At 45.1% G+C, this 23,870-nt stretch overlaps 2 protein-coding genes across 3 annotated transcripts in view; one reads left to right on the forward strand and one right to left on the reverse strand.

Annotated features, from left to right (window-relative positions):
• TRAM2 (translocation associated membrane protein 2) overlaps positions 1 to 19,078 on the forward strand; it is a 30,534-nt gene extending 11,456 nt beyond the window's left edge. Inside the window, exons 2-11 of one of the 2 annotated variants that reach the window (XM_073586405.1) lie at positions 1,333 to 1,396; positions 2,945 to 3,054; positions 8,124 to 8,240; positions 10,732 to 10,790; positions 10,939 to 11,023; positions 13,336 to 13,406; positions 13,564 to 13,668; positions 14,602 to 14,745; positions 14,849 to 15,042; positions 15,973 to 19,078. In XM_073586405.1, coding sequence (XP_073442506.1) covers positions 1,333 to 1,396; positions 2,945 to 3,054; positions 8,124 to 8,240; positions 10,732 to 10,790; positions 10,939 to 11,023; positions 13,336 to 13,406; positions 13,564 to 13,668; positions 14,602 to 14,745; positions 14,849 to 15,042; positions 15,973 to 16,046 — 1,023 coding nt within the window. In that variant the 3' untranslated portion in view covers positions 16,047 to 19,078. The remainder of the gene's footprint in view (positions 1 to 1,332; positions 1,397 to 2,944; positions 3,055 to 8,123; positions 8,241 to 10,731; positions 10,791 to 10,938; positions 11,024 to 13,335; positions 13,407 to 13,563; positions 13,669 to 14,601; positions 14,746 to 14,848; positions 15,043 to 15,972) is intronic. The other variant, XM_073586406.1, reaches the window with a different exon arrangement.
• A 1,594-nt stretch (positions 19,079 to 20,672) lies between these two features.
• Positions 20,673 to 23,870, reverse strand: part of EFHC1 (EF-hand domain containing 1) — a 57,547-nt gene continuing 54,349 nt past the window's right edge. Inside the window, exon 10 of the mRNA XM_073586407.1 lies at positions 20,673 to 20,849. Within this exon, the coding sequence (XP_073442508.1) occupies positions 20,789 to 20,849 (61 nt within the window). The 3' untranslated portion in view covers positions 20,673 to 20,788. The remainder of the gene's footprint in view (positions 20,850 to 23,870) is intronic.

A 23,870-nucleotide genomic window follows, 5' to 3' on the forward strand; every position in this document is an offset into this window, starting at 1 on the left:
AAAGGGCTGTCACATTGTAGAAGGATCAACTTTATTCTCATTTGCACAAGGAAAGACTAGAAGCAATGGGATGAAACTGAATGGGAAGAGACACAGATTAGATATTAGAAAAAACTTTTTGACAGAGTGATCAATGAGTGGAACAGGCTGCCACGAGAAGTGGTGAGTTCTCCTTCAATGGAAGTCTTCAAACAGAGGCTGGACAGACATCTGACTGGGATGATTTAGCGAATCCTGCTTTGAGCAGGGGGTTGGACCAGATGGCCCAGGAGGTCCCTTCCAACTCTACGATTCTATGATTCTACTATAATACTGCTCCTATGTGCAAGAATATAACTACTATAATACTGCTCCTATGTGCAAGAATATAACTACTATAATACTGCTCCTATGTGCAAGAATATAACTACTATAACACTGCCCCGATGTACAAGAATATAACTACTATAATACTGCCCCCTATGTTCAGGAATATAACTACTATAATACTGCCCCCTATGTTCAGGAATATAACTACTATAATACTGCCCCTATGTATAAGAATATAACTACTATAATACTGCTCCTATGTACAAGAATATAACTACTATAATACTGCCCCCTATGTTCAGGAATATAACTACTATAGTCTGACTTCTCTTGCCCCGATTACGGTAATCTCCTGCTGTTGTTGCTCGTTTCCTCTGCAGATGTCACTATTGGTGTGTATGTAGCAGTACACGGTTGGCTTTCTAGTGATCGGTGGTCTGTGTACTGCAGGGATTGGGGGAGTCCGCCATGTCTGGGGCGGCTCTGAGTCCTGGTTGGGGATCCCCCTCTGAGGTCTGTATTCCCTATTGGGGTATATGGATAAAGGTTGCCTAAATGGCCTTATTAGGCGACATGGTGCCGCTACACAGTGTTAATCCCTCGTTGCTGTCCCAGCGTTTGACCCGGCCCAACAAAAATATTACTCGTCGAAAAGTTTTCAAAATGTTATTTGGAGAAGCTTATGTGCTAATACCTGGCGGCTCCAGCCATAAATATGACATAATCAACACGTCTAATGAGGTTTTTAATTACTGGGAGACACTCCCTCGCTTTTGGCTGTTCCAAAAAATAATGGCTTTTTTTTTTTTTTTTAAATTAATTAAATACCGGATTTAACTCTTTACTGGCATGTCAGTCACAAGATGCCCAGCACAAGTGTTCATGACTTTGTGTGTTTTGGTTTTTTTTTACTTTTCTTAGTTATGATTTTTCTGTGCTGTTATTGACCCTGTTTTTATGTTCTTCAGACAGAAGTCATGTTACTTTTTTAGAATGATCAGTCACATATTTCTTCCATTGCAGGTCACCGCTAAAACTGCCTTTATCTTCATCTTACCTCAGTATAACAGCAGCCTCCAGTCTCTCGGTAAGTTTCTTCCATTGGTTCCGCCATGTTTTATGGATGTTTGGTGTATTATTGGTACAGATTTGTGATACTATCGGGGCGTTGTGCTGGGGATCAGTCCGGTCACTCGGAGTTCAGTTGCTGTTTGTATTGCGCTCTACGCCTGATTGTGGTGGTTTATATTGTTGATGTCCTGGCGTTGTTTCCTATTTGGTCGTGCATCTGTGTACTAATAGTCTGTAAAAGTAGGAGAGTCCGAGAGACAATAAAACTAGGAGAATCCCTTATATTGAAGGATCTCGCCGTAGAGTATTTGGTATTGAGCTGCCGTATAGTTCAGTACCAATCAGCTGCATCTAAATCCAGCAGGATATTGTCATGAGGTTTACTGGACAGAGAGATAATACTCCCACTACTATACACTTTTACAAACAGCCCCCCGTCTGAGAGCAGTACCTTCCTCTGTTGCGCGGCGCTCCCATCAAGAAGCGGTCCCTTCCCCTCTTGCAAGGAGCAGTCCCTTGCCCTCCTGCATGCAGTGTCCCTGTCGGGAAGCGGTCCCTTGCTCTCTTGCACGTTTCCCACTGTTGGGCTGCAGTCCCTTGCCCTCCTGCATGCAGTCTCCCCATCAGGGAGCGGTCCCTTGCTCTCTTGCATGTTTCCCACTGTTGGGCTGCAGTCCATTGCCCTCTTGCACGTTGTGCTCTGCCGGGATGCGGTCCCTTACCCTCTTGCATGCAGTCTCCCTATCGGGAAGCGGTCCCTTCCCCTTTTATGTGGTGCCCTCTGTTGGGCTGCAGTCCAATTTCCCTCTTGCACATTGTGCTCTGCCGGGGTGCGGTCCCTTACCATTTTGCATGCAGTTTCCCAATCGGGAAGCGGTTCCCTCTGTTGAGGTGCAGTCCCTTACCCTTTTGCATGCAGTTTCCCTGTCGGGGAGCAGTCCCTTGCTCTTACGTGCAGTTTTCCCTTCGGGGAGCAGTACCTTGCTCTCCTGCTCGTTGCCTACTGTTGGGCTGCAGTCCATTGCGCTTTTGCACGTTGCCCTCTGTCGGGGAGCGGTCCCTTGCCCTCTGTCGGGGAGCGGTCCCTTGCCCTCTGTCGGGGAGCGGTCCCTTGCCCTCTGTCGGGGAGCGGTCCCTTGCCCTCTGTCGGGGAGCGGTCCCTTGCCCTCTGTCGGGGAGCGGTCCCTTGCCCTCTGTCGGGGAGCGGTCCCTTGCCCTCTTGCGCGTTGTGCTCTGTCGGGGAGCGGTCCCTTGCCCTCTTGCGCTTTGCCGTATGTCGGGGAGCGGTCTCCTCCTGATGATATTTCCTGGAGGAATCTGATGTGGCTCAGTCCCGTTCAGTGGTGATGCTGAGCCGTGGTTTCTGTGCGGTCACTCGTTCAGATACCGCTGCTGTAAGTCGCGTATCGTGTATGAAAACTGTTTTTAAGTTAGGAAAGAAAATCCACGTTTATGTGAACGACAATGCAGATTACCTATTGAAAGCTTTGTGAGCTGATTTTTGGGTGTTTTTTTTCACTTGAAATTTTGGCTTTGGATTCTAACTGGTCTCGTTACCTTCCAGATGGCGAGATTGTCTACTATCACTATGGGGCCAAGGATCTGGTCACCATCTTGTTCTACATTATCATTACAATCATTCTGCACGCCGTCGTCCAGGAGTATATCCTAGATGTAAGTAGGTGATTATCCACAACCGGTTACTCAGGGTATTAGAAATGGGGGGGTGCAGAAAATTGTATAAAGGCTGACCGCCCCCCCCCCCCCCCCCCTGCCCCAGTAACTGAATGTGTTTCCCCTGTGGTTAGACCTTATGTTGCGACTTAAAGGAGTTTACCCACCCAAGACTTTTATCGCCTCTCCACAGACGAGTATGTGATCCCTGGTGGCCTTATTAATGGCTTCAGGTCTAATTAAAATTAACACCACCTCCCATTGTAGACTTGGTTTATTAGCAAAGTTCACAAACTTTGTTCTTGTATTATCACTTTATTGCAACGTAAAAAGCTAATAACTGCAGTGAAGGAAATAATTACTTGATCCCTTGCTTATTTTGTAAGTTTGCCCACTGACAAACATTGAGAGATAGAATATCAAAAATAAAATCCAGAAAATCCCATTGTAGAAATTATATAAATTTATTTGCATTTTGCAGTGAGAAATAAGTATTTGATCCCTCTGGCAAAAAAGACTTAATACTTGGTGGCTAAACCCTTGTTGGCAAGCCCAGCAGTCAGACTTTTTCTGTAGTTGATGATGAGGTTTGTGCACATGTCAGGAGGAATTTTGCACCACTCTTCTTTGCAGATCATCTCTAAATCATTAAGATTTTGAGGCTGTCACTTTGCAATTCGGAGCTTCAACTCCCTACATAAGTTTTCTATGAGATTAAGGTTTGGAGACTGGCTAGGCCACTCCATGACCTTAATGTGCTTCTTTTTGAGCTACTTCTTTGTTGCCTTGGCTGTATGTTTTGGGTCATTGTCTTGCTGGAAGACCCAGCCACGACCCATTTTTAATGTCCTGAATGAGGTTGTCACTCAGGATTTTACGGTATATGGCTCCATTCATTCTCCCATTGATGTGATGAATTAGTCCTGTGCCCTTAGCAGAGAAAATCCCCCAAAACATAATGTTTCCACCTCCATGTTTGACAGTGGGGATGGTGTTCTTTGGGTCATAGGCAGCATTTCTCTTTCTCCAAACAAGGCGAGTTGAGTTAATGCCAAAGAGCTCAATTTTGGTCTCATCTGACCACAGCACCTTCTCCCAATCACTCACAGAATCATCCAGGTGTTCATTGGCAAACTTCAGATGGGCCTGCACATGTGCCTTCTTGAGCAGGGGGACCTTGCGGGCACTGCAGGACTTTAAACCTTTACGGTGTAATGTGTTACCAATGGTTTTCTTGGGGACTTTGGTCCCAGCTGCCTTGAGAACATTAACAAGTTCCCCCCGTGTAGTTTTAGGCAGATCTCTCACCTTCCTCATGATAAAGGATACCCCACAAGGTGAGATTTTGCATTGTGCCCCAGATCAATGTCAAGTGACAGGCATTTTGTATTTTTTCCATATTCTTACTATTGCACCAACAGTTGTCGCCTTCTCACCCAGCGTCTTACTTATGGTTTCGTAGCACATTCCAGCTTTGTGCAGGTCTATGATCTTATCCCTGACATCCTTATAAAACTCTTTGGTCTTGCCCATGTTGTAGAGCTTAGAGTCTGACTAATTGAGTCTGTGGACAGGAGTCTTTTATAAAGGTGACTATGTAAGACAGCTGTCTTTAATGCTGGTAACGAGTTGATTAGGCGCGTCCAGCTGGTCTGTAGGAGCCAGAACTCTTAATGGTTGGTAGGGGATCAAATACTTATTTCTCACTGCAAAATGCAAATAAATTTATATAATTTTATACAATGTGATTTTCTTGATTTTATGTTTGATATTCTATCTTTCAATGTTAGAATTAACCTACCCTTAAAATTATAGACTGTTCATGTCTGTCAGTGGGCAAACTCACAAAATCAGCAAGGGATCAAAAAATTATTTTCTTCACTGTAACATAACAAATGGTTTCTCCATATTCAGCCCAAAATATCGCTTGTACTGGTCACTGCAGTCTCAGTATTATTTGTCCCTTCATGACAAGCGTCTCATGTGCTTAGTAGAGCCCCTCTGGCTGTTATAACTTGCTGTAGACATGTTCCATAGCCAGACATCAGCTATCTGCTTATGCAATGGTCTCCAGGACACTAGTATCTTTGGATTTTCTGCTGCAGCCGCCTTCTTTACATCCCTACAAAGATTCTTTATGGGGTTAAAATCTAGTGACAGTGATGACCAATCCAGAGTCTGCCAGAACGTCTTGTGAAACAATACCTTGGTGGACTGTAAGGTATTTTGGAAGCACCAATGGCGCCCAATTTTCAGCTTCATCACATATGGCATTTTTGAAACTACCTTGCCCTCCACACACTAGGAAGCAAAGCATCACCGAAACACCACCATGCTTTACTGTAGGCGCCCCAAAGCTACTCCCATTTATGAATGTATGCGTCGCCAAGCCACCGCTGTGCTTCACTTTATACCTCATTGAGCAAGCGCCATGCTTTACGAAGGCATCATCAAGCCATTGCGGATCAATAACTGTAGGCATCACAAATCAACCACCATGCTTTACTGCAGAGATCACTTTACTACTGCTATGCTTCACTGAAGGAATCATCATGCCATCATCATTGTATGGATTACTGAACCAACACCATGCTTCACTGAAGGCATCACTGAGCTAGTGCCATGCTTTACTGTAGGCATCACTGAGTCATCATCACTGTTGGCGCCAACACCATGCTTTGCTGTAGGCAGGGTGTTCTTTTCAGCTTCCTTCTGCCTCCTCCAGACATACCACTCATACATAGAAATAAAAAGTTCAAGGTTTGTTTTGAATCACTAATGTTCTAAGTTTTATTTATAGGGTTTTCTTCACATTGGAGCAAACTTTTCTTGGGCTTTTTGGTTAGTGGAGATGACGTCTCGAAGTTTGGGCATGAAGACCTCCAAGGTTTAATATGAGCCTTACTGTTATCGCTGCCACTAAGTCTCGCTGCAGGTATTTTGCAGTCATTAGAGGGTTTTTAACCACCAACCTCCTCAAGAGTCTGCTGACTGCCGGTGACAGCTTCCTCTTTCTGCCACGTCCAGATGGTGTAGCTGGTGTTCCTAGGAGTCTGAACTTGTGAACAATGCTTCCAACACTATCTCTAGGAACATTCATTATATTTGTATTTTTTTGCATCCTTTTCCTTGTTTGTACAAAGCAATGATCTCTACTCTTTAGAATTTTTGTCATTCTCAACAACCTGAGAATATTGGTGACCATGAAGAATGGGCTCAGATTCCACATGCATAGCCAACCACCAGTTCCGGCAGCCTGCATAACGTTTGCAGCAAGTTATAACAGCCAGCAGGGCTCTACTATAGAGAATCTCTCAGCTGGTTTATGCTTCCTGTGGTTTTCATAAGTACCAAAGACACTTGGAAAATAATGTGTTGTGTGTAGTGTTGAGCTTTCCGATACTGCAAATATCGGGTATCGGCCGCTATTCGCTGTATCGGAATTCCGATACCGAGTACCGATATTTTTACAATATCGAATACCGGAATCGGAAGTTCCCATAATGCAATGAGCCAGTGTTGTGGCTGTGATTGGCTGCTGAAATGATGTCATCATGATGCGCGGTCTGTGCGGGCCTGCCGGGGGTTGTGTGTGTGTGTGTGTGTGTGTGTGTGTGTGTGCAGGCATCGTCCGATGGGACTACAAGTCCCATTGGGCTATGCCTGCTACAGTGACAGTGATTGACACATTAGCCAATGATGGGACAGTAGTAGTCCCATCATTCGGCTAATGTGTTGAAAGTAAAAAAAAAAACAAAAAAACATACTACATACATACTACATATACACAACATACATACTTCATATATACTACATATATACTACATACAATACATTCATACAATACATACATATAGACATACAGTACATATAACATAGAGTACATACTCACCATCACTTGTCACTTTGATCCCGAAGCCAGTGTCATCTCACTGTAAAAAATATTAAAATAACCAACAACCGATATACTCCCTGATCCGCAGAAATCCACAAGTGTCCCACGAGGATCTCCTGCAGTGCATCACTGAAAGGTTACTATAGTTCACTGGTCTCACTTTATGGCAAAAGCTGCGTGGGAACTTTCTCACACAGCAATGCCAAAAGTGTGACTAGGGACTATTTTTTTTTTTTTTTTTTTTTTACAGTGGTGGAGGAATACAGTGCGGAAGGATACCTACCTCCCATCATTGTATTCTAGAGAGCGGTGGCATCAGCTGATGCTGCTGTTCTCCACAGGAGATCGTCGTGGGACACTCGTGGATTTCTGCGGATCAGGGAGTATATCGGTTGTTTGTTATTTTAATATTTCTTACAGATGACACTGACTTCGGGGATCAAAATGACAAGTGATGGGGATTATGTACTCTTTGTTATATGTACTGTATGACTATGTATGTAGTATGTATGTTGTATGTCTGTAGCAAGTTTTATGTATGTTGTATGTTGTATGTAGTATGTATGTTGTATGAATGTAGTATATATAGTATGTATGTACTGTATGTATGTTGCATGAATGTAGTATATATGAAGTATTTATGTATGTTGTATGAATGTAGTATATATGAAGTATGTATGTAGTATGTTGTATGAATGTAGTATGTACTATGTATGTATGTTGTATGAATGTAGTATGTATGTGGTTTTTTTTTTGTTTTTTTTTTTACATTCAACACATAGGCCGGATGACGGGTCAATCACAATCATTGTAGCAGGCATAGCCCGAAGGGACTTTCCCATCGGACGATGCCTGCACACATGCACAGACCCCCGGCAGGCCCGCACAGACCCCGCCCGCACACACAGACACGCACAGTGTCTGCCCACGCACCGCCCACACTCTTTCCCCCCCCCCCCCCCCCCCGAACTGGATGTGCAAGTAAAGAAAGGGGTTTTTCTAATTCCGATATTTGTGCCCCATTGACTTGCATGGCTTTCCGGTATCGGAATTGGCAATACCCGATACTTTTTGGGTATCGGTTCGATCCAATCCGATCCGATATTTCCCATTATCGGAAAGTATCGCTCAACACTGGTTGTGTGGTTTTTATTTGTTTTTATCTCATCCACAGAAAATTAACCGGCGCCTCCACCTATCAAAGGTAAAACAAAGCCGCTTTAATGAGTCTGGGCAGCTGGCGGCGTTTCATATGACCTCCATGTTTTGGGGTCTGTATGTTGCAGCCACGGTGAGTCGTACTATGATGGCGTATTTGGCTCTGTACTAAATAATGGGGTGATAATTAGGATCCCTAATAAGATGGTAATAAATGACACTTGCGACAGACATGCCACTCTGAAGGGTGCAGATGTGATAGTCAGAGTTGTACAACTGCTACCCTAGCAGTGTGTAGCATTGAGATGTCTGTCACTGCAGTCTTGGACCTTAAGGGAGATGAGCAGAATTCTGAATGCAGCTCTGGATGTGTTTTGGAGCAGAGCCACATTTATACAAACCCTTGGGTGATAGCGTTCCAAGGGGGTTATCTTTGCTTTCAGGATTTTTTTTCAGGACGTATTGAACATGTCTTCAATTTTCTAAGCAAATCTGTTTCTAAAGGTGCACTTGACATGAAATCCTCACCAGATGTCGGTAACAATCCATCCAATACTCACAGGCAAAGTAATCACCAGAGATGTCCATAAATTGTGTAATGGTGAGAAATGACACAGGGAAAAAGTATTGAACACATTAAGAAAGAGAGGTGCAAAAAGCCATGGGAAGTCCTGACAGCTGCTGAAATATATGAGTAATTAGAACGCAATCCTGCCACTTAATGAAAAAATATCAGCTGATTCAACTTATGGTGTATAAAAAGGGGTCTCATACCAAGAAACATCTCATGATGGGTAAAATTACTAGGCTGTCTCAAGACCTTCACAACCTTATTGTTACAAAACCTACTGATGGCATTGGTTACAGAAGAATTTCTAATCTACTGAAGGCTCCAGTGAGCACTGTTGGGGCCATAATCCGGAAGTGGGAAGAACATCATTTCTTCATAAAGAGGCCATGACCAGGTTCTCCTTGCAATATTTCAGACAAAGGAGTGAGACGAATTATCAGAAGAGTTGTCCAAGAGCCAAAGACCCCCTGTGGAGAGGTACAGAAAGATCTGGAATCAGCAGGTGCAATTGTTACAAAGAAAACTGTAAGTAATGCACTCAACCTCCATGGCCTGTATGCACGCTCACCACACAACGTCCATGGCCTGTATGCACGCTCACCACACAACGTCCATGGCCTGTATGGATGCTCACCACGGAAGACTCCATTGCTGAACATAGAGCATGCTGAGGCGCATATAAAGTTTGCTCAACAAACTTTAGACAATCCTGTGAATTACTGGGAGAATATAGTCCTGGTCAAATGAGACCAAAAGTACATTCTTTGGATGGCATAATTAATACACACCATGTTTGGAGGCCAAAAGGCACTGCATATCCCCACAAAACACCATACTAACAGTTTTTCAGCATAGGCACTGACAAACTTCATGTAATTGAAGGAATGATGAATGGACAAATGTACTGAGACATTCTTGATATAAATCTGCTGCCATCTAAAAGGACGATGAGGTTGAAACGAGGGTGGGCATTTCAGCAAGACAATGATCCCAGACACACAGCCAAGTTATCTATCAATCGGTTTCAAAGAAAATAAATCTGCTAGAATGGCCGAGCCTGTAGAAAATGTATGGAAGGAACTAAATCTCAGAGTTCATAGAAGGACTCCACGGGACCTTCAGGATGTGAAGAGTGATTGTGGAGAAGAATTGGCCAAAATCACACCTGAGCAATGCCTGCGACTTGTTTCTCCATACAGGAGGCTTCTTGAAGCTTCATCACCAACAAAGGCTATTGTACAAAGTATTAAATAAATGTCAGTAAGCGTGTTCAATACTTTTTTTTTTTTTTTCCCCCCTGAGTCATGTCTCATTATTACACTTAATTATGGGCCTCTATGGTGATTTCTTTGCCTGTGTGGATTGGATGGGGTGTTACCGACATCTGGTGAGAATTTCATGTCATTACACCTTCAGAAATATATTAATATATTTACTTTTAAAAAATTGGCGGCGCGTTCAATAGTTTTCACCCTTCTTTTAGGAGGCCCCCGGCTACCATGATAAAACAATCAAGTCATTTCCAACCTCTGCCGTCACAGTTGACTGTGGCATTTAAAGGGTTAAACTGCTGCGATCAGACCAGTTAGGCTCAGATGATGGCTATATAACACAGCCGGCACCCAGGTTTTATGGAGCATTCACGGCCCGTGAACCAGCTCTGTTCATGCAGTGTGCACAGGGCTGAGGGGGATAGGGGACAACTTGCTGATCACTGGGGTCTCACCAGTGGGACCCTAATAATATTGAGATCGAGGCTCCAGAATTGATCCTGGATAGAATGGAGGTGTGCATGCTCAGCCCTGCACCGCTCTTTGCCTATGAGACCGCTAGTATGCACACTTCCGCTCCACAGCCCCGATCTCGTGGTTTCTGGGCCTCTCAATGGTCGGTCCGCCAGCAATCAGCAATGTGTCTCCTATCTTATGAATGGGAAATCACTTGAATTTTTTTTTTTTTTTGTAGCGGGTCACCATTTAATACTGTGCGATGATGATGATTATTGCTCCATTTAACCCTTCTATAAAACATCTGTGCTTTTTTTCCTCCCTAGGAAGGTTATTTATCCAATCCAAAGACCCTATGGGAAAGTTATCCTCATGTGTATCTACCGTAAGTGTCGCCGGGGTCCATCTCTCTTCAGAATACGCCGCCATTCTCTAAATACCGAAAGCCATTTTTGATATAAATAATTGTTCCATTTGTTAAAACTTATACATTTATTTTACTTTTATTTTTTTTTTATTTTTCCCCATTCAAGATTTCAAGTGAAGTTTTTCTACCTGTGCCAGCTGGCGTATTGGCTGCACGCCCTGCCAGAACTATATTTCCAAAAAGTAAAGAAGGTGAGCCGCGCCTGCGTCCATTACCGTCACTCTACCTGTCCAGTCTTTGTAAAATACGATGTGCAGGGTCTGTAGGGGGGCAGGAGATGGAAGTTTGCCGTGCTCCATCACTCATCACTAAAAGTGCGAATCCCAGAGATCGGACACCTGCGGGTAAGTGATGGCGCGGGCACAGGACCTCCCTTTCGTCATGCCATTCCAGTTGCGCGTCTGTTCCGGTGCCCATCATCTTTCTGCCAGGTCATGGGGTGGTGAATGAGTTTTGGTAGGTTGATAATGGCAAACCTTTCATCTCCTGAGACTGGCCGAGCGTGCCCCATATCGTCCCCGTTTGAAAGGAGAGCTGCCCTGTATGAATGGTACAGTGATGGGACCACGCGTTTTGGGTCTCCTCCATTGCCTGGAGCATATGGCTGAGATTGCGGTGCCAGAGACTCCATTTTCCCCCCATAGGGTGGATTATGGCCAGAGACATCCCCGCTGTCTCGTGACCCTGACATGAGGACACGTCTGTTTTTTTATATTTGCCGTGTGCGCAGAGGATGAAGCCGCTGTGTAATGATAGTCCCACGACTACAGGCCGGGCCGCTCGTGGTGAGCGCGGGGCGGCTAATTATATCGTGCGACACAGGAGCCGGATGTGGACTTCACCGCAAATAACACTCGTGTCACCGAGTCCGTCTGGCATCAAAACTCCGTAGATTCTGAATTATAAGAAGTTACAGATTATTGGACGAAGGTAGAAAAGTGGAGAGATCACAAGATCAGCGCCATAGCTCCCCTGAAGTTCTCTGTGCTGCTGAGAACTTTTCTTTTTGCACTCTACAGCATATACTTCTCCATATTATCCTTCATATAGCCCGGTCCTCACATAATCCCCCTGAGTGGGCAGGTCGCTGTCTTCTGGCAGATTCCACTTCATGATGTCGCCTCCCCGCGCATGCTTCTCGCTTCCTACTACCCTACTACATGATGAGACTTTGTGTGTAATACCGCCACACACTACATACATAGTGATGCCCCATAGTAAACACCTCAAAATCTTATCCTGTACATATTCCATCATACAGTGCATAGATAGTAGTGCAACGCAGTGAAATATTGAAAATAGTATCCTATAGATAAATACCGCCACACGCAACAAAAATAGTGGTGCCACATAGAAAACTCCTGAGAATAGTATCATGTAGTGCTGCTATAATGTCCACAGAATTGTATTGTGTGTGTGTGTATAATACCGCCACACACTACATAATGTTGACTCCTCAGATTCTTCTGTGGAGACATACCACCATACGGTACATACATAATAGTGCCACAAAGTGAACTAATGAAAATGGTATCCTATAGATAAATACTTCCACAACCTACAGAATCTTATCATGTGGATATATACCACCCTACTGTGCATACATAACAGTGCCATGCAGCGAACTCCTGAGAATAGTACTGTCTGATAAATAATGCTGCCATGTAGTGCTACACAATGAATTCCTGAACTAATGAGAAAAGGTGTAGTATATAACAGCCACTTTAGTTGTATGGATAAATAATACAGGCACATAGTGCATACATAATAATAATAATGCCACACTGTGAACCCATTGAGAATATAGCATGCAGTGAATACGTAATTGTACTACACAGAGTAATACCATCAGTGCATATTATAATAGTGCCATGTAGATATTGTACGTGTGAGAATATGTGGCTAAATAATACAGCTATATCATGCCTACATAGTAGTTGTACAATGTGAAACTCATTTAGAATACAGCCATGCCTTTTATAAATAATACTGAGACACTGACTTAATGAGAATAGATGTTGTATATAACAGCCACTTTACTCATATGGACAAAATAAATACCGCCATACAGTGCATATATAATAGTGCCGCACATTGCTAGATAATTGTTAAATAATGCTGCTAAACAGATCTGGCACTGATATGATAGTTTGAGAAAAAACTACAAGGAAGAAATTTTCAAGTACCTGGTAAAAAAAACAAAGTCTGACGTCCCAGGACGCGTGTCCTGATAGCTCCTGATATAAAGCAGGTGTAGAGTGGTTGCCACAAGTAAAATGGACAGGTTGCTACCTCCCACGAGGTCATCGCAGTCCTGTCCTGCTTAATGCCCTAATATCAGAGATACTGTCCCAATAGAAGAGTGCAGTGACTGTGAGCTCCGCGGGGGCGGGACCTTATAGGTCGGTGACATCTCATTCTCTGCATGTGACGATATATCTTGCAGCTCCTTTTAATAAAGCTTTTTGTATATTACTTTTTTTTTTTTTTTTTTTTTTTTCAGGAGGAAATTCCTCGGCAGCTCCAGTACATTGTACTGTATCTACTTCATACAGGGGGCGCGTATTTACTCAAGTGAGTCGTTCCGCACCCGTCCATCCTTTACATTGTGGTAGCCCCTCCCGCACCTCCATAAAACGCTACTCGCCAAAAATATCCAGTCATAAACTTGGCGTTGCCTCCACCAATCATTGCACCTCAGGCTGACCTCGCTTTTTTTTACTCTCCACAGTTTAACCCGTTTGGGGTTGATATTGCTCTTGCTGCAGTCGGTGGCGGAGTTCCTCTTCCATATTGCGCGGCTTTTCTACTTTACTGATGAAAACAATCAAAAGCTGTAAGTGTTGTGGTCTGTGGAGCTTTACCTGATCTTGTGTTGTGGCCATAACGCTCATTTATCCCTCCCTGTGAGATACGGACCCTCATCCATCAGAACAATAGGCTGAAATTACTTCTGTTTAATATTAACGTATCCATTCTAATTACCGTACATTTCATAATATTACAATAATGGACCCCACATAGAGTGTGACGGACCCCACATAGAGTGTGACGGACCCCACAGTCCCCCACACAGTGTGGTGGACCCCACAGCTCACCACATACAGTATCATGGACCTCGCTGTTAATATGATGGTGTGTGTACACACACAATATGATGGCGCTCACTGATAATACAATGGTCTTCACAGCCCTCCACAAACAGTATGATGGACCCCACAGTGTGATGGACCTCACTGTTAATGATGGTCTTCACACGCACCCCCCACACACAATATAGTGGCCCTTACATGCATTATGATGGCCCCCACAGACAGTATGATGGACGTCACTGATAATACAATGGTCTTCACAGATTCCCCCCCCCCCCCCCTCCACATACAGTAGGATTGCCCCCCACATACATTTGATGGACCCCTCGGACAGTATGAGGGTCCTCAAGCCCCTTGCACATATTCACAGTTGTCTGCATATGAGGATACAAAAATCGGCGAAATTGAGACATCAGGGGAGGGTGGCCCATGGGTCACTGTTTTCAGCATTTCGGCAGTCCCATTCTGTGGGCCAAACAGGAATAGCCAAAGGGCCGGACATGGTCTATGAGCCGCATCTTGCCCAGTTCTGGTCTGGATGGTTACATTACATCAGTCTGGAGTCCAGGCTTTTTAGCTCACAGAGCATTGTCTAATTGGAGACCAGATTTATCCACCTGTATTAATCTCTTCAGCACTAAACGAGCCTTCAAGCAATCTCTTTGTTCTCTCTGCAGTTTTAATGCCTGGGCGGTGGTGTTTGTAGTCTCCCGGCTGTTTACTTTAACCCTTTCTGTCTTGACAATCGGGTTTGGACTTGCTAGAGCGGAGATCCACACTTTCAATCCAGACAAAGGCAACTTCAATACATTACTTTTCAGGTAAGTTAGAAGACCAGTAAGACCACCGGTGGGGCGCTGACAACCCTGATTGCCAGTTTTTTGACTAAAGTAGTCTTTCTAATTTCCATCATGGTTTCCTAAGAGCTGGGACTTCTGTCTACCACAGGATGATTGTGTTGCTTTTGATGTGCGTGTCGCAGACCTGGATGATGTGGCGATTCATCCACTTCCAGTTGCGTCGTTGGCGGGAGTGCTGTAAAGAACAAGCTTCTAAGAAGAGGCTTCCCTTACCTGTGATGGCCAAGCAACAGGTCAAGATACTTAAAAGGGATTCAGGTAAGAGTTCGAGGCTGGAAAAAAGGATCTGTGAGCCCTTCTATTAGGAGTGGTTGGCGGCTCTGTGGCTGAGACTCAATGACCCACCGTGGTTATTTATCTTGAGATCTTTGGTGGTCCACTTGAGACATCATGAAGCATGGTCTTCTCTACAAGCATAAAGCTGGTCATAGACCTCAGGATTGGGTTGATCATTCCAGATCCCGATTTATGAGATAATTGAGCTAGCAGGAACAGAAGAACTGGCGAACGTGCCATACACAGACTTTGTCAGAACAGGAGCCACCCCTGCAGAGTGGTTGTTTGTTCCGGTTCGTAGATGGGGCACCTACCGGGAGGACAATAATTTCTAAGAGAATAATAAGCCCCAGACACTTCTGCCATGATACTTTTTCAGGGTCTACCAAGTTTTTCGATGGTCATACATACTCTCTTATAAGTCTAATGGGAGGCACTATGGATGGCCACCTTTTTCTCCAACACCATCCCCAATCCTATTGACTATTGCCCAGAAACTTCATACTGGCAATGAGATTGCACCTTTCAAGGGGAATTCTGGTGGTAGAAATATCTATCCAGGAGATAGATGATGACTTTTAGTGGGGGTCTGACCACTGGAACTCACACCGATTGCAGAACGGTGGACTTTTATATCACATGGAACTACCAGAGCTCTGCACCATGAATGGAGGAGTGGTCACACATGCGCTCTGCCTCTCCTTTCTAACAGGATTAAAAAGCCCCCCCGTTCTGGTGATCGGACCCCACTGATCTAAAAGTTATTGCCTAGCTTATGGATAGGTGATGTCTTTTACCTATGGAAATGCCCCCTCTAATAGGCCACATCCTTATGTAGTCTGGAAAAAAATGTCTTTGGAATGTTTTTGATATCTTTATACATTGCTCATTTGTTTCTTTTTGCTTTGTTAGGTTATCATGAAAACGGATTGATAAAAGCTGAGAATGGTTCCACACCTCGACCGAAAAAGATCAAAATTCCGTAATAAAAACATGAAACAAAAAAAAAAAAACAAAAAAAAAAAAAACCTCTAAAACGAAGCCAAACCCTCGTCTGACAGAATCTGGGGCATGTGGAGAAGCAGGACTAGAACCCTGCCCCGGATATGGTCACCTTCTGTGCCCCTTCTAGGCGAGAATTAAAAAGTGCCTTCTAAGAATCCTCATTAATAACTTTTTGTAATGGTATTTAAAACAATATTCAAAAAATTCCACAACGTGCCGAACTTGCCTTCAACCTGTACCTGGTACCCTCGAGCCCCCGTTACGCGGACATTCTCTCCTTCTGGGCGAGTTACAGTATTCTTTTTTTTTTTTTAATTTTTTTATTTGGAAACCCTCATACAGTGAACTTTTCCCGACGCCAGTTACACCATCATACATTTCACCTGGGGCACTACCTCCATCATTGTGTCCCGTCTGGACGTTTGGTCGTGCCTTGTCCAACTTTTTTGAGTCTTCCTATCTATGGCTTAAGGATTGTCAATTGGTCAAATATTTTTGTCCTTTTAAATTTTGGGATTATTTTTCTTTTCTTTTTTTTTTTTACAGCAAGGAGAACTAAAAACTTTCAGAGCATCTTCTCCTGCGATAAAACAAGTTGGAATTTAAAAAGTGGCTGAAAGATCCAAGTCAAGTCTCCTCCTCGACCTTCTGGCCTCGGTGGGAATTTTTTTTGCGGGAACTGGAGACTTAAAAGTACCTCATTGCATGTTCATGAACCTGGTCAACTTTATTTTTTTTGCCTTATTCAACCGGATATAAATTTCAACATGGTAAACCTCATCAACCTTGTGTGCTGAAGATCACAAAGCCTTTGGTGCCCGAGCCTTAGATCTTTGGATCTTTGTTTGTGAACAAGCGACACTCAATAGCACATCCAGTGGAAATTGTGGAATGAAATCAAGTTTGCATTGTATAATGTTGGATTTATCGTGCTAATTAGTCCCTTCTGATAGGGATAATCACAATTGCACAAAACCATAATCTAAACTTATTTTTGACATTCACATTTTTCTTAATTGCCACAGAAAAGAGGTTTGGATCTTGTGATTGGGCAGAGATCTGTGCGTTTCACTGCCACTAGTGGTCGAAGGTTGTAATTGCAGTATATTTTGTTCATATAATGCTATTAGGACTTTGTCCTAAGTTGTAGCCAAGACATTTTTAGGCAAATTTTGGCTGTGCTTGGGGATACAACACACCTGTAAGTGGCCACTGTCCCAGGGTGGGGATTAACAGACCTGAATTTTTTATCGAAAATGTTGACGTGTTTGTTATGTATGTGGCATCGCATATTGTCAGTGGGTCTTTGCTGTAACACCACACACATCATGTGGACAGGCGGCTACCAGTATACTGATATCACTCACTAGGTGAGACCTGACCTGCTTAGACACCAATTAACCAATTATAATAGAGGTCACAATTTCACTCTTGAAACTTTGATACTGTCCTTCAAGTGGAACCTGTCACTTGCCATAAATATGTAATTTATTTATTTTTTTTTACACTGGTGTAAATGCCGCTGTTCTCCTGAATCCGGCGATGTTTTTCTTTTCTTCCTGCGCCTCTCCGTTCCTGAGATATGTCCCTCGCTTCCTTGTAGTCTTGTTAGCCAACTAGGTGTAACCATCAAGAAATGGCCCACGAACAAGAGTACAGTCACACGCCCACTTGGATAACTAACTAGATTTATATAAAGGGAACATGGGCGACATATCTCAGGAACGGAGAGGCGCAGGAACAAAAGAAAAACATCACCGGATTCTGGAGAACAGCAGGATTTCCATCAGGTACTGAAATATTACATAGTTATAGCAAGTGACAAATCTTTTTTTTCATGTAGCTGTTTCCCTGATCACTACTGGCAGTGGGTTTATTTGGAGTCCAGGGCAGTATATAAGTTATCTATAACCACCTCGGTCCCAATAACAGATGAGACCCCTATACAAAACATTTATGGTGGCATTGCCCCTTTAAAATAATAGTCCCTTTTTCCCCTACCCCCTTCTAAATAATTGAACATTTGGCTCCATATTCAGGCAGAAGATTTCAAGAGGATCTATATAATATTAGAAAACCTTTTTCTCCAAATAATGGCGCCACCCCTGCCTTCAGGTCATGCCTGGTATTGCAGCTTTCACCTCTATTGTACAGGGCACCTCTTCCAGACATAACCTATAGAAGAGTTATGTACTGCAGGTTGTAGAAAGCAGCCATCTGGACATACCCCTTTAAAAGCATATGCAATGCATGTGATAATGACATGAATTTAAAGTGACAGGCTCCATTTTTTTTTTTTTTTTTAAATCTAGAATAGGCAAGGGTTTTTAAAGACTAGTTTAACAATTGGATAGCCAGCGTCTGCAAAAGTACCACTACAACTCCCAGCATGACCTGGAGCTGTGGTTTTGCAATGACTGGAGGGTCACGATTTGGAGGCCATCCTCGGCAGTGATGATGTTTTGTCCGTCTGGAAGCACTTTAGTAATACACGGTCCGGCACCGCGCCGGCGGTTATTGTAGCGGTCGCGTTGATGGTGTAGCCGACGCCCTTCCTTGGTGTCATCCTCGTCTCGTCCTCATTTACATGTCTCCAATCAATGCACAAACGAGCTGACTGTAATCGTACAATGGACCAAACAACCTCAAGGGAATCTGCGGTTTTCTTTTTTTTCTTCCTCCACCGTTTGGCCTCCATCTCGCCCTCTAAGTGCCTTTATCTCCTTTTTTTTTTTTTTTTTTTTTTTTTTTTTTATATTGTTACTTTTCGATGTTGAACGTGGGACGGGAGGGAAACATTTTATACAAGCGATTTTTGGTCAATTTTGTAAACCGACTGTTATTTTCAATAAAATAAAGGTGTAGAAGCAAAAAAAAACAAAAACAAACAAATGATTTCTATGAAATGTTTCTTTCTTTCCTTTCTCCCTATTTTCTCCTATCAGTCACAATCTGTCGTTTTTTGAAGAAAAAAAACATCCGGCGACTGATGCCGCTGGATCCGTTTTTTTTTTTCTTCTCATAGACTTGTATTAGCGACGGATGGCGCACTTTTCGTCCGTCGTTTGCCGGATCCGTCAGAAACTCTTCGTCTGGCGGCCGGACACGACGCACAGAGCAACGTTTTTTGTGTATGTTGAAAAATCAGACAGCGACGGATCAAGCGCTGTTTGATTTTTGCTAGAATGGAAGCCTATGGGCACAGGATCCGTCGCTGTCCGACAAACGATGGATTCCGTTTTTTAAACTGCGCATGCGCCGACACTGTGTGTGCAGGCTGTGTGTGTGTGTGTGTGTGTATGCAGGCATCGTCCGATGGGACTACAAGTCCCATCGGGCTAGGCCTGCTACACTGAAAGTGACTGACACGTTAGCCAATGATGGGACAGTAGTAGTCCCATCATCCGAGCAGGTGATTGATGGCTGCTCTAGGATCTGGGCGTGTAATAAAAATTTTGAAAAAAACGTGTTGTTTTATTTCAATAAAATACTTTATTCTTGTGTGTGGTTTTTTTTTTAACCCTTTATTAATATAAGATTAATAATGGATCGGTGTCTTACTGACGCCTCTCCGTTATTAACCGGGCTTAATGTCACCTTCCAATAGCAAGGTGACATTAACCCCTTATATTACCCCATATCTCACCGCTACACGGCAGTGGGAAGAGAGGGGCTAAGTTCCAGAATTGGTGCATCTTAGGCTGGTTTCACATTCGCGCTTTTTAAGCGCACGCACGGCCGGGGGTAGCTCCGCCCCCGAGCCGGCTCTCTGCCCGGCGTGCCCGCCCCTTCCTTGTAGCGCCGCCTCCTAGCGCACAGCGGCGCCTGCGATCGGCGCACCCTATCTTTAGCATAGGGTGCGCAGATCGTGCGCAGGCCGTGCGCTAGTTGCGCTTTGACTTGCGCTGCGCACTTTTGACGGTGCGCCGTGCGCGCCAAAATCAAACTTTTCGGATTTTGGTGCGCACGGCGCACCGTCAAAAGTGCGCAGCGCAGGTCAAAGCGCAACTAGCGCACGGCCTGCGCACGATCTGCGCACCCTATGCTAAAGATAGGGTGCGCCGATCGCAGGCGCCGCTGTGCGCTAGGAGGCGGCGCTACAAGGAAGGGGCGGGCACGCCGGGCAGAGAGCCGGCTCGGGGGCGGAGCTACCCCCGGCCGTGCGTGCGCTTAAAAAGCGCGAATGTGAAACCAGCCTTAGAGATACGCCATTTCTGGGGCGGCTGTGGGCTGGTATTTGTAGCCGGGGGGGCGAATATCCGTGGCCCCTTCCTAAGCTATGAATATCAGCCCGCAGCTGTCTGCGTAGCCTTTCTGGCTATAAAATATAGGGGGACCCAATGTTTTTTTTTTTTAATAGCCAGTAAAGGCTATGCAGACAGCTGCGGGCTGATATTCATAGCCTGGGAAGCTCCATGCGTATTACCCCCTTCCCTACTACTATTGGGTTCCGGCTTTTCAGTTTTTCACAATCTGCGACTGATGCCAAAAAACTGATATGTGAAAGCAGCCTAAGCCTCCCCCGGACCCCGTCTGTGTATTCAGTTTGGAGTTTCCCTTTAAGCTTTTTTCTTTTGCAGGTGACTATGATGAAGCCCCTCGAGCGCTTTTCCTTTTTTTTCTTTTTCACAATGTTTTATTTGTGCCGTATTTAGTGACAGAGTAAAATAAGTAGCGATTTCTTTTCCTGCCGTCGGGCGCCGAGTTCTAGGATTCTTGTGGTTTAATTGATCGGTTCGGATCCTCCCGCGTGTCCGTCGGTCGTCTCCCGAGCGTCGATTCTCCTGCGAAGTCACAAAAAGTGGTGTCGATCAGTGCCGCGCAGGGGAGAATCACTGATATCGGGAACACATGAGCGCAGGAGGCTGATCAATGTTACCTGGTTCTGTCTGCTCCCCTGCTAGATCAACGATCGGCTCCTGGAACACTCTGTGCTGCTGAGGGTCTCTCCCCACCCATATCCTGAAATACTCTGTGCTGTTGAGGGTCTCTCCCCCACCCACATCCTGAAATACTCTGTGCTGCTGAGGGTCTCTCCCCCACCCACATCCTGAAACACTGTGTGCTGCTGAGGGTCTCTCCCCACCCATATCCTGAAATACTCTGCGCTGCTGAGGGTCTCTCCCCACCCATATCCTGAAACACTCTGTGCTGCTGAGGGTCTCTCCCCCACCCATATCCTGAAATACTCTGTGCTGCTGAGGGTCTCTCCCCACCCATATCCTGAAATACTCTGTGCTGCTGAGGGTCTCTCCCCACCCATATCCTGAAATACTCTGTGCTGCTGAGGGTCTCTCCCCACCCACATCCTGAAATACTCTGCTGCTGAGGGTCTCTCCCCACCGATATCCTGAAATACTCTGTGCTGCTGAGGGTCTCTCCTCACCCATATCCTGAAATACTCTGCTGCTGAGGGTCTCTCCTCACCCATATCCTGAAATACTCTGTGCTGCTGAGGGTCTCTCCCCACCCATATCCTGAAATACTCTGTGCTGCTGAGGGTCTCTCCTCACCCATATCCTGAAATACTCTGTGCTGCCGAGGGTCTCTCCTCACCCATATCCTGAAATACTCTGTGCTGCTGAGGGTCTCTCCCCACCCATATCCTGAAACACTCTGTGCTGCTGAGGGTCTCTCCTCACCCATATCCTGAAATACTCTGTGCTGCTGAGGGTCTCTCCCCACCCATATCCTGAAACACTCTGTGCTGCTGAGGGTCTCTCCCCCACCCATATCCTGAAATACTCTGTGCTGCTGAGGGTCTCTCCCCACCCATATCCTGAAATACTCTGTGCTGCTGAGGGTCTCTCCTCACCCATATCCTGAAATACTCTGTGCTGCTGAGGGTCTCTCCCCACCCATATCCTGAAATACTCTGCTGCTGAGGGTCTCTCCTCACCCATATCCTGAAATACTCTGTGCTGCTGAGGGTCTCTCCCCACCCATATCCTGAAATACTCTGTGCTGCTGAGGGTCTCTCCTCACCCATATCCTGAAATACTCTGTGCTGCTGAGGGTCTCTCCCCACCCATATCCTGAAATACTCTGCTGCTGAGGGTCTCTCCCCACCCATATCCTGAAATACTCTGCTGCTGAGGGTCTCTCCCCACCCATATCCTGAAATACTCTGCTGCTGAGGGTCTCTCCTCACCCATATCCTGAAATACTCTGTGCTGCTGAGGGTCTCTCCCCACCCATATCCTGAAATACTCTGCTGCTGAGGGTCTCTCCTCACCCATATCCTGAAATACTCTGTGCTGCTGAGGGTCTCTCCCCACCCATATCCTGAAATACTCTGCTGCTGAGGGTCTCTCCCCACCCATATCCTGAAATACTCTGCTGCTGAGGGTCTCTCCTCACCCATATCCTGAAATACTCTGTGCTGCTGAGGGTCTCTCCCCACCCATATCCTGAAATACTCTGCTGCTGAGGGTCTCTCCTCACCCATATCCTGAAATACTCTGTGCTGCTGAGGGTCTCTCCCCACCCATATCCTGAAATACTCTGTGCTGCTGAGGGTCTCTCCCCACCCATATCCTGAAATACTCTGCTGCTGAGGGTCTCTCCCCACCCATATCCTGAAATACTCTGCTGCTGAGGGTCTCTCCTCACCCATATCCTGAAATACTCTGTGCTGCTGAGGGTCTCTCCCCACCCATATCCTGAAATACTCTGTGCTGCTGAGGGTCTCTCCCCCACCCATATCCTGAAATACTCTGTGCTGCTGAGGGTCTCTCCCCACCGATATCCTGAAATACTCTGTTGCTGAGGGTCTCTCCTCACCCATATCCTGAAATACTCTGTGCTGCTGAGGGTCTCTCCCCACCCACATCCTGAAATACTCTGCTGCTGAGGGTCTCTCCCCACCCATATCCTGAAATACTCTGTGCTGCTGAGGGTCTCTCCCCACCCATATCCTGAAATACTCTGTGCTGCTGAGGGTCTCTCCCCACCCATATCCTGAAATACTCTGTGCTGCTGAGGGTCTCTCCTGACCCACATCCTGAAATACTCTGCATTGTGCAGTCTGCATTGTGATTGCTATAAGTGTGTGCTAGAAGTGTGAAGATTAATTTAAGAATTAAAACCAGAAGGATGTATACAGACTGTGCCCTGCTACCTGCCACCATCGCACTCTAACAAGCATCTCTATTCTTCCGACAGGTATGTCCATCCACCCAGCTCTCCTGCTCTCCTGCTGTCTGTCTATGAAGGACACACAGTGCATCACCCAGCTTTGCACATAGACTTGCCTCTGCACCTAGCATTCACATGGTATGTCCATCCACCCAGCTCTCCTGCTCTCCTGCTGTCTGTCTATGAAGGACACACAGTGCATCACCCAGCTTTGCACATAGACTTGCCTCTGCACCTAGCATTCACATGGTATGTCCATCCACCCAGCTCTCCTGCTGTCTGTCTATGAAGGACACACAGTGCATCACCCAGCTTTGCACATAGACTTGCCTCTGCACCTAGCATTCACATGGTATGTCTTTCAGCTAACCCCAGCTTACCCCAGTGTTATTTATGACCTTGTTTACTCTGGCTTGATCATATACATATGGTCCACTCTTAATTGTCTGACCAAAATGAGCAGAGACCACTCCTCTCTGCTTCACACCTGACTGCACTTAGTTGTACATATATTGCAGAGCACAAGTCTGCATAGACTTCAGTCTGCATTGTGATTGCTATAAGTGTGTGCTAGAAGTGTGAAGATTAATTTAAGAATTAAAACCAGAAGGGAACTGAAGGTAACTGGACACAGTCACTGTAAACAATGTTTCTGTTTGTTTTCACTT

The sequence above is a fragment of the Dendrobates tinctorius genome, unplaced genomic scaffold (genome assembly GCF_039654945.1).
Source record: "Dendrobates tinctorius isolate UK_male_01 unplaced genomic scaffold, ASM3965494v1 ptg000093l, whole genome shotgun sequence".
Taxonomy (NCBI): Eukaryota; Metazoa; Chordata; class Amphibia; order Anura; family Dendrobatidae; genus Dendrobates; species Dendrobates tinctorius.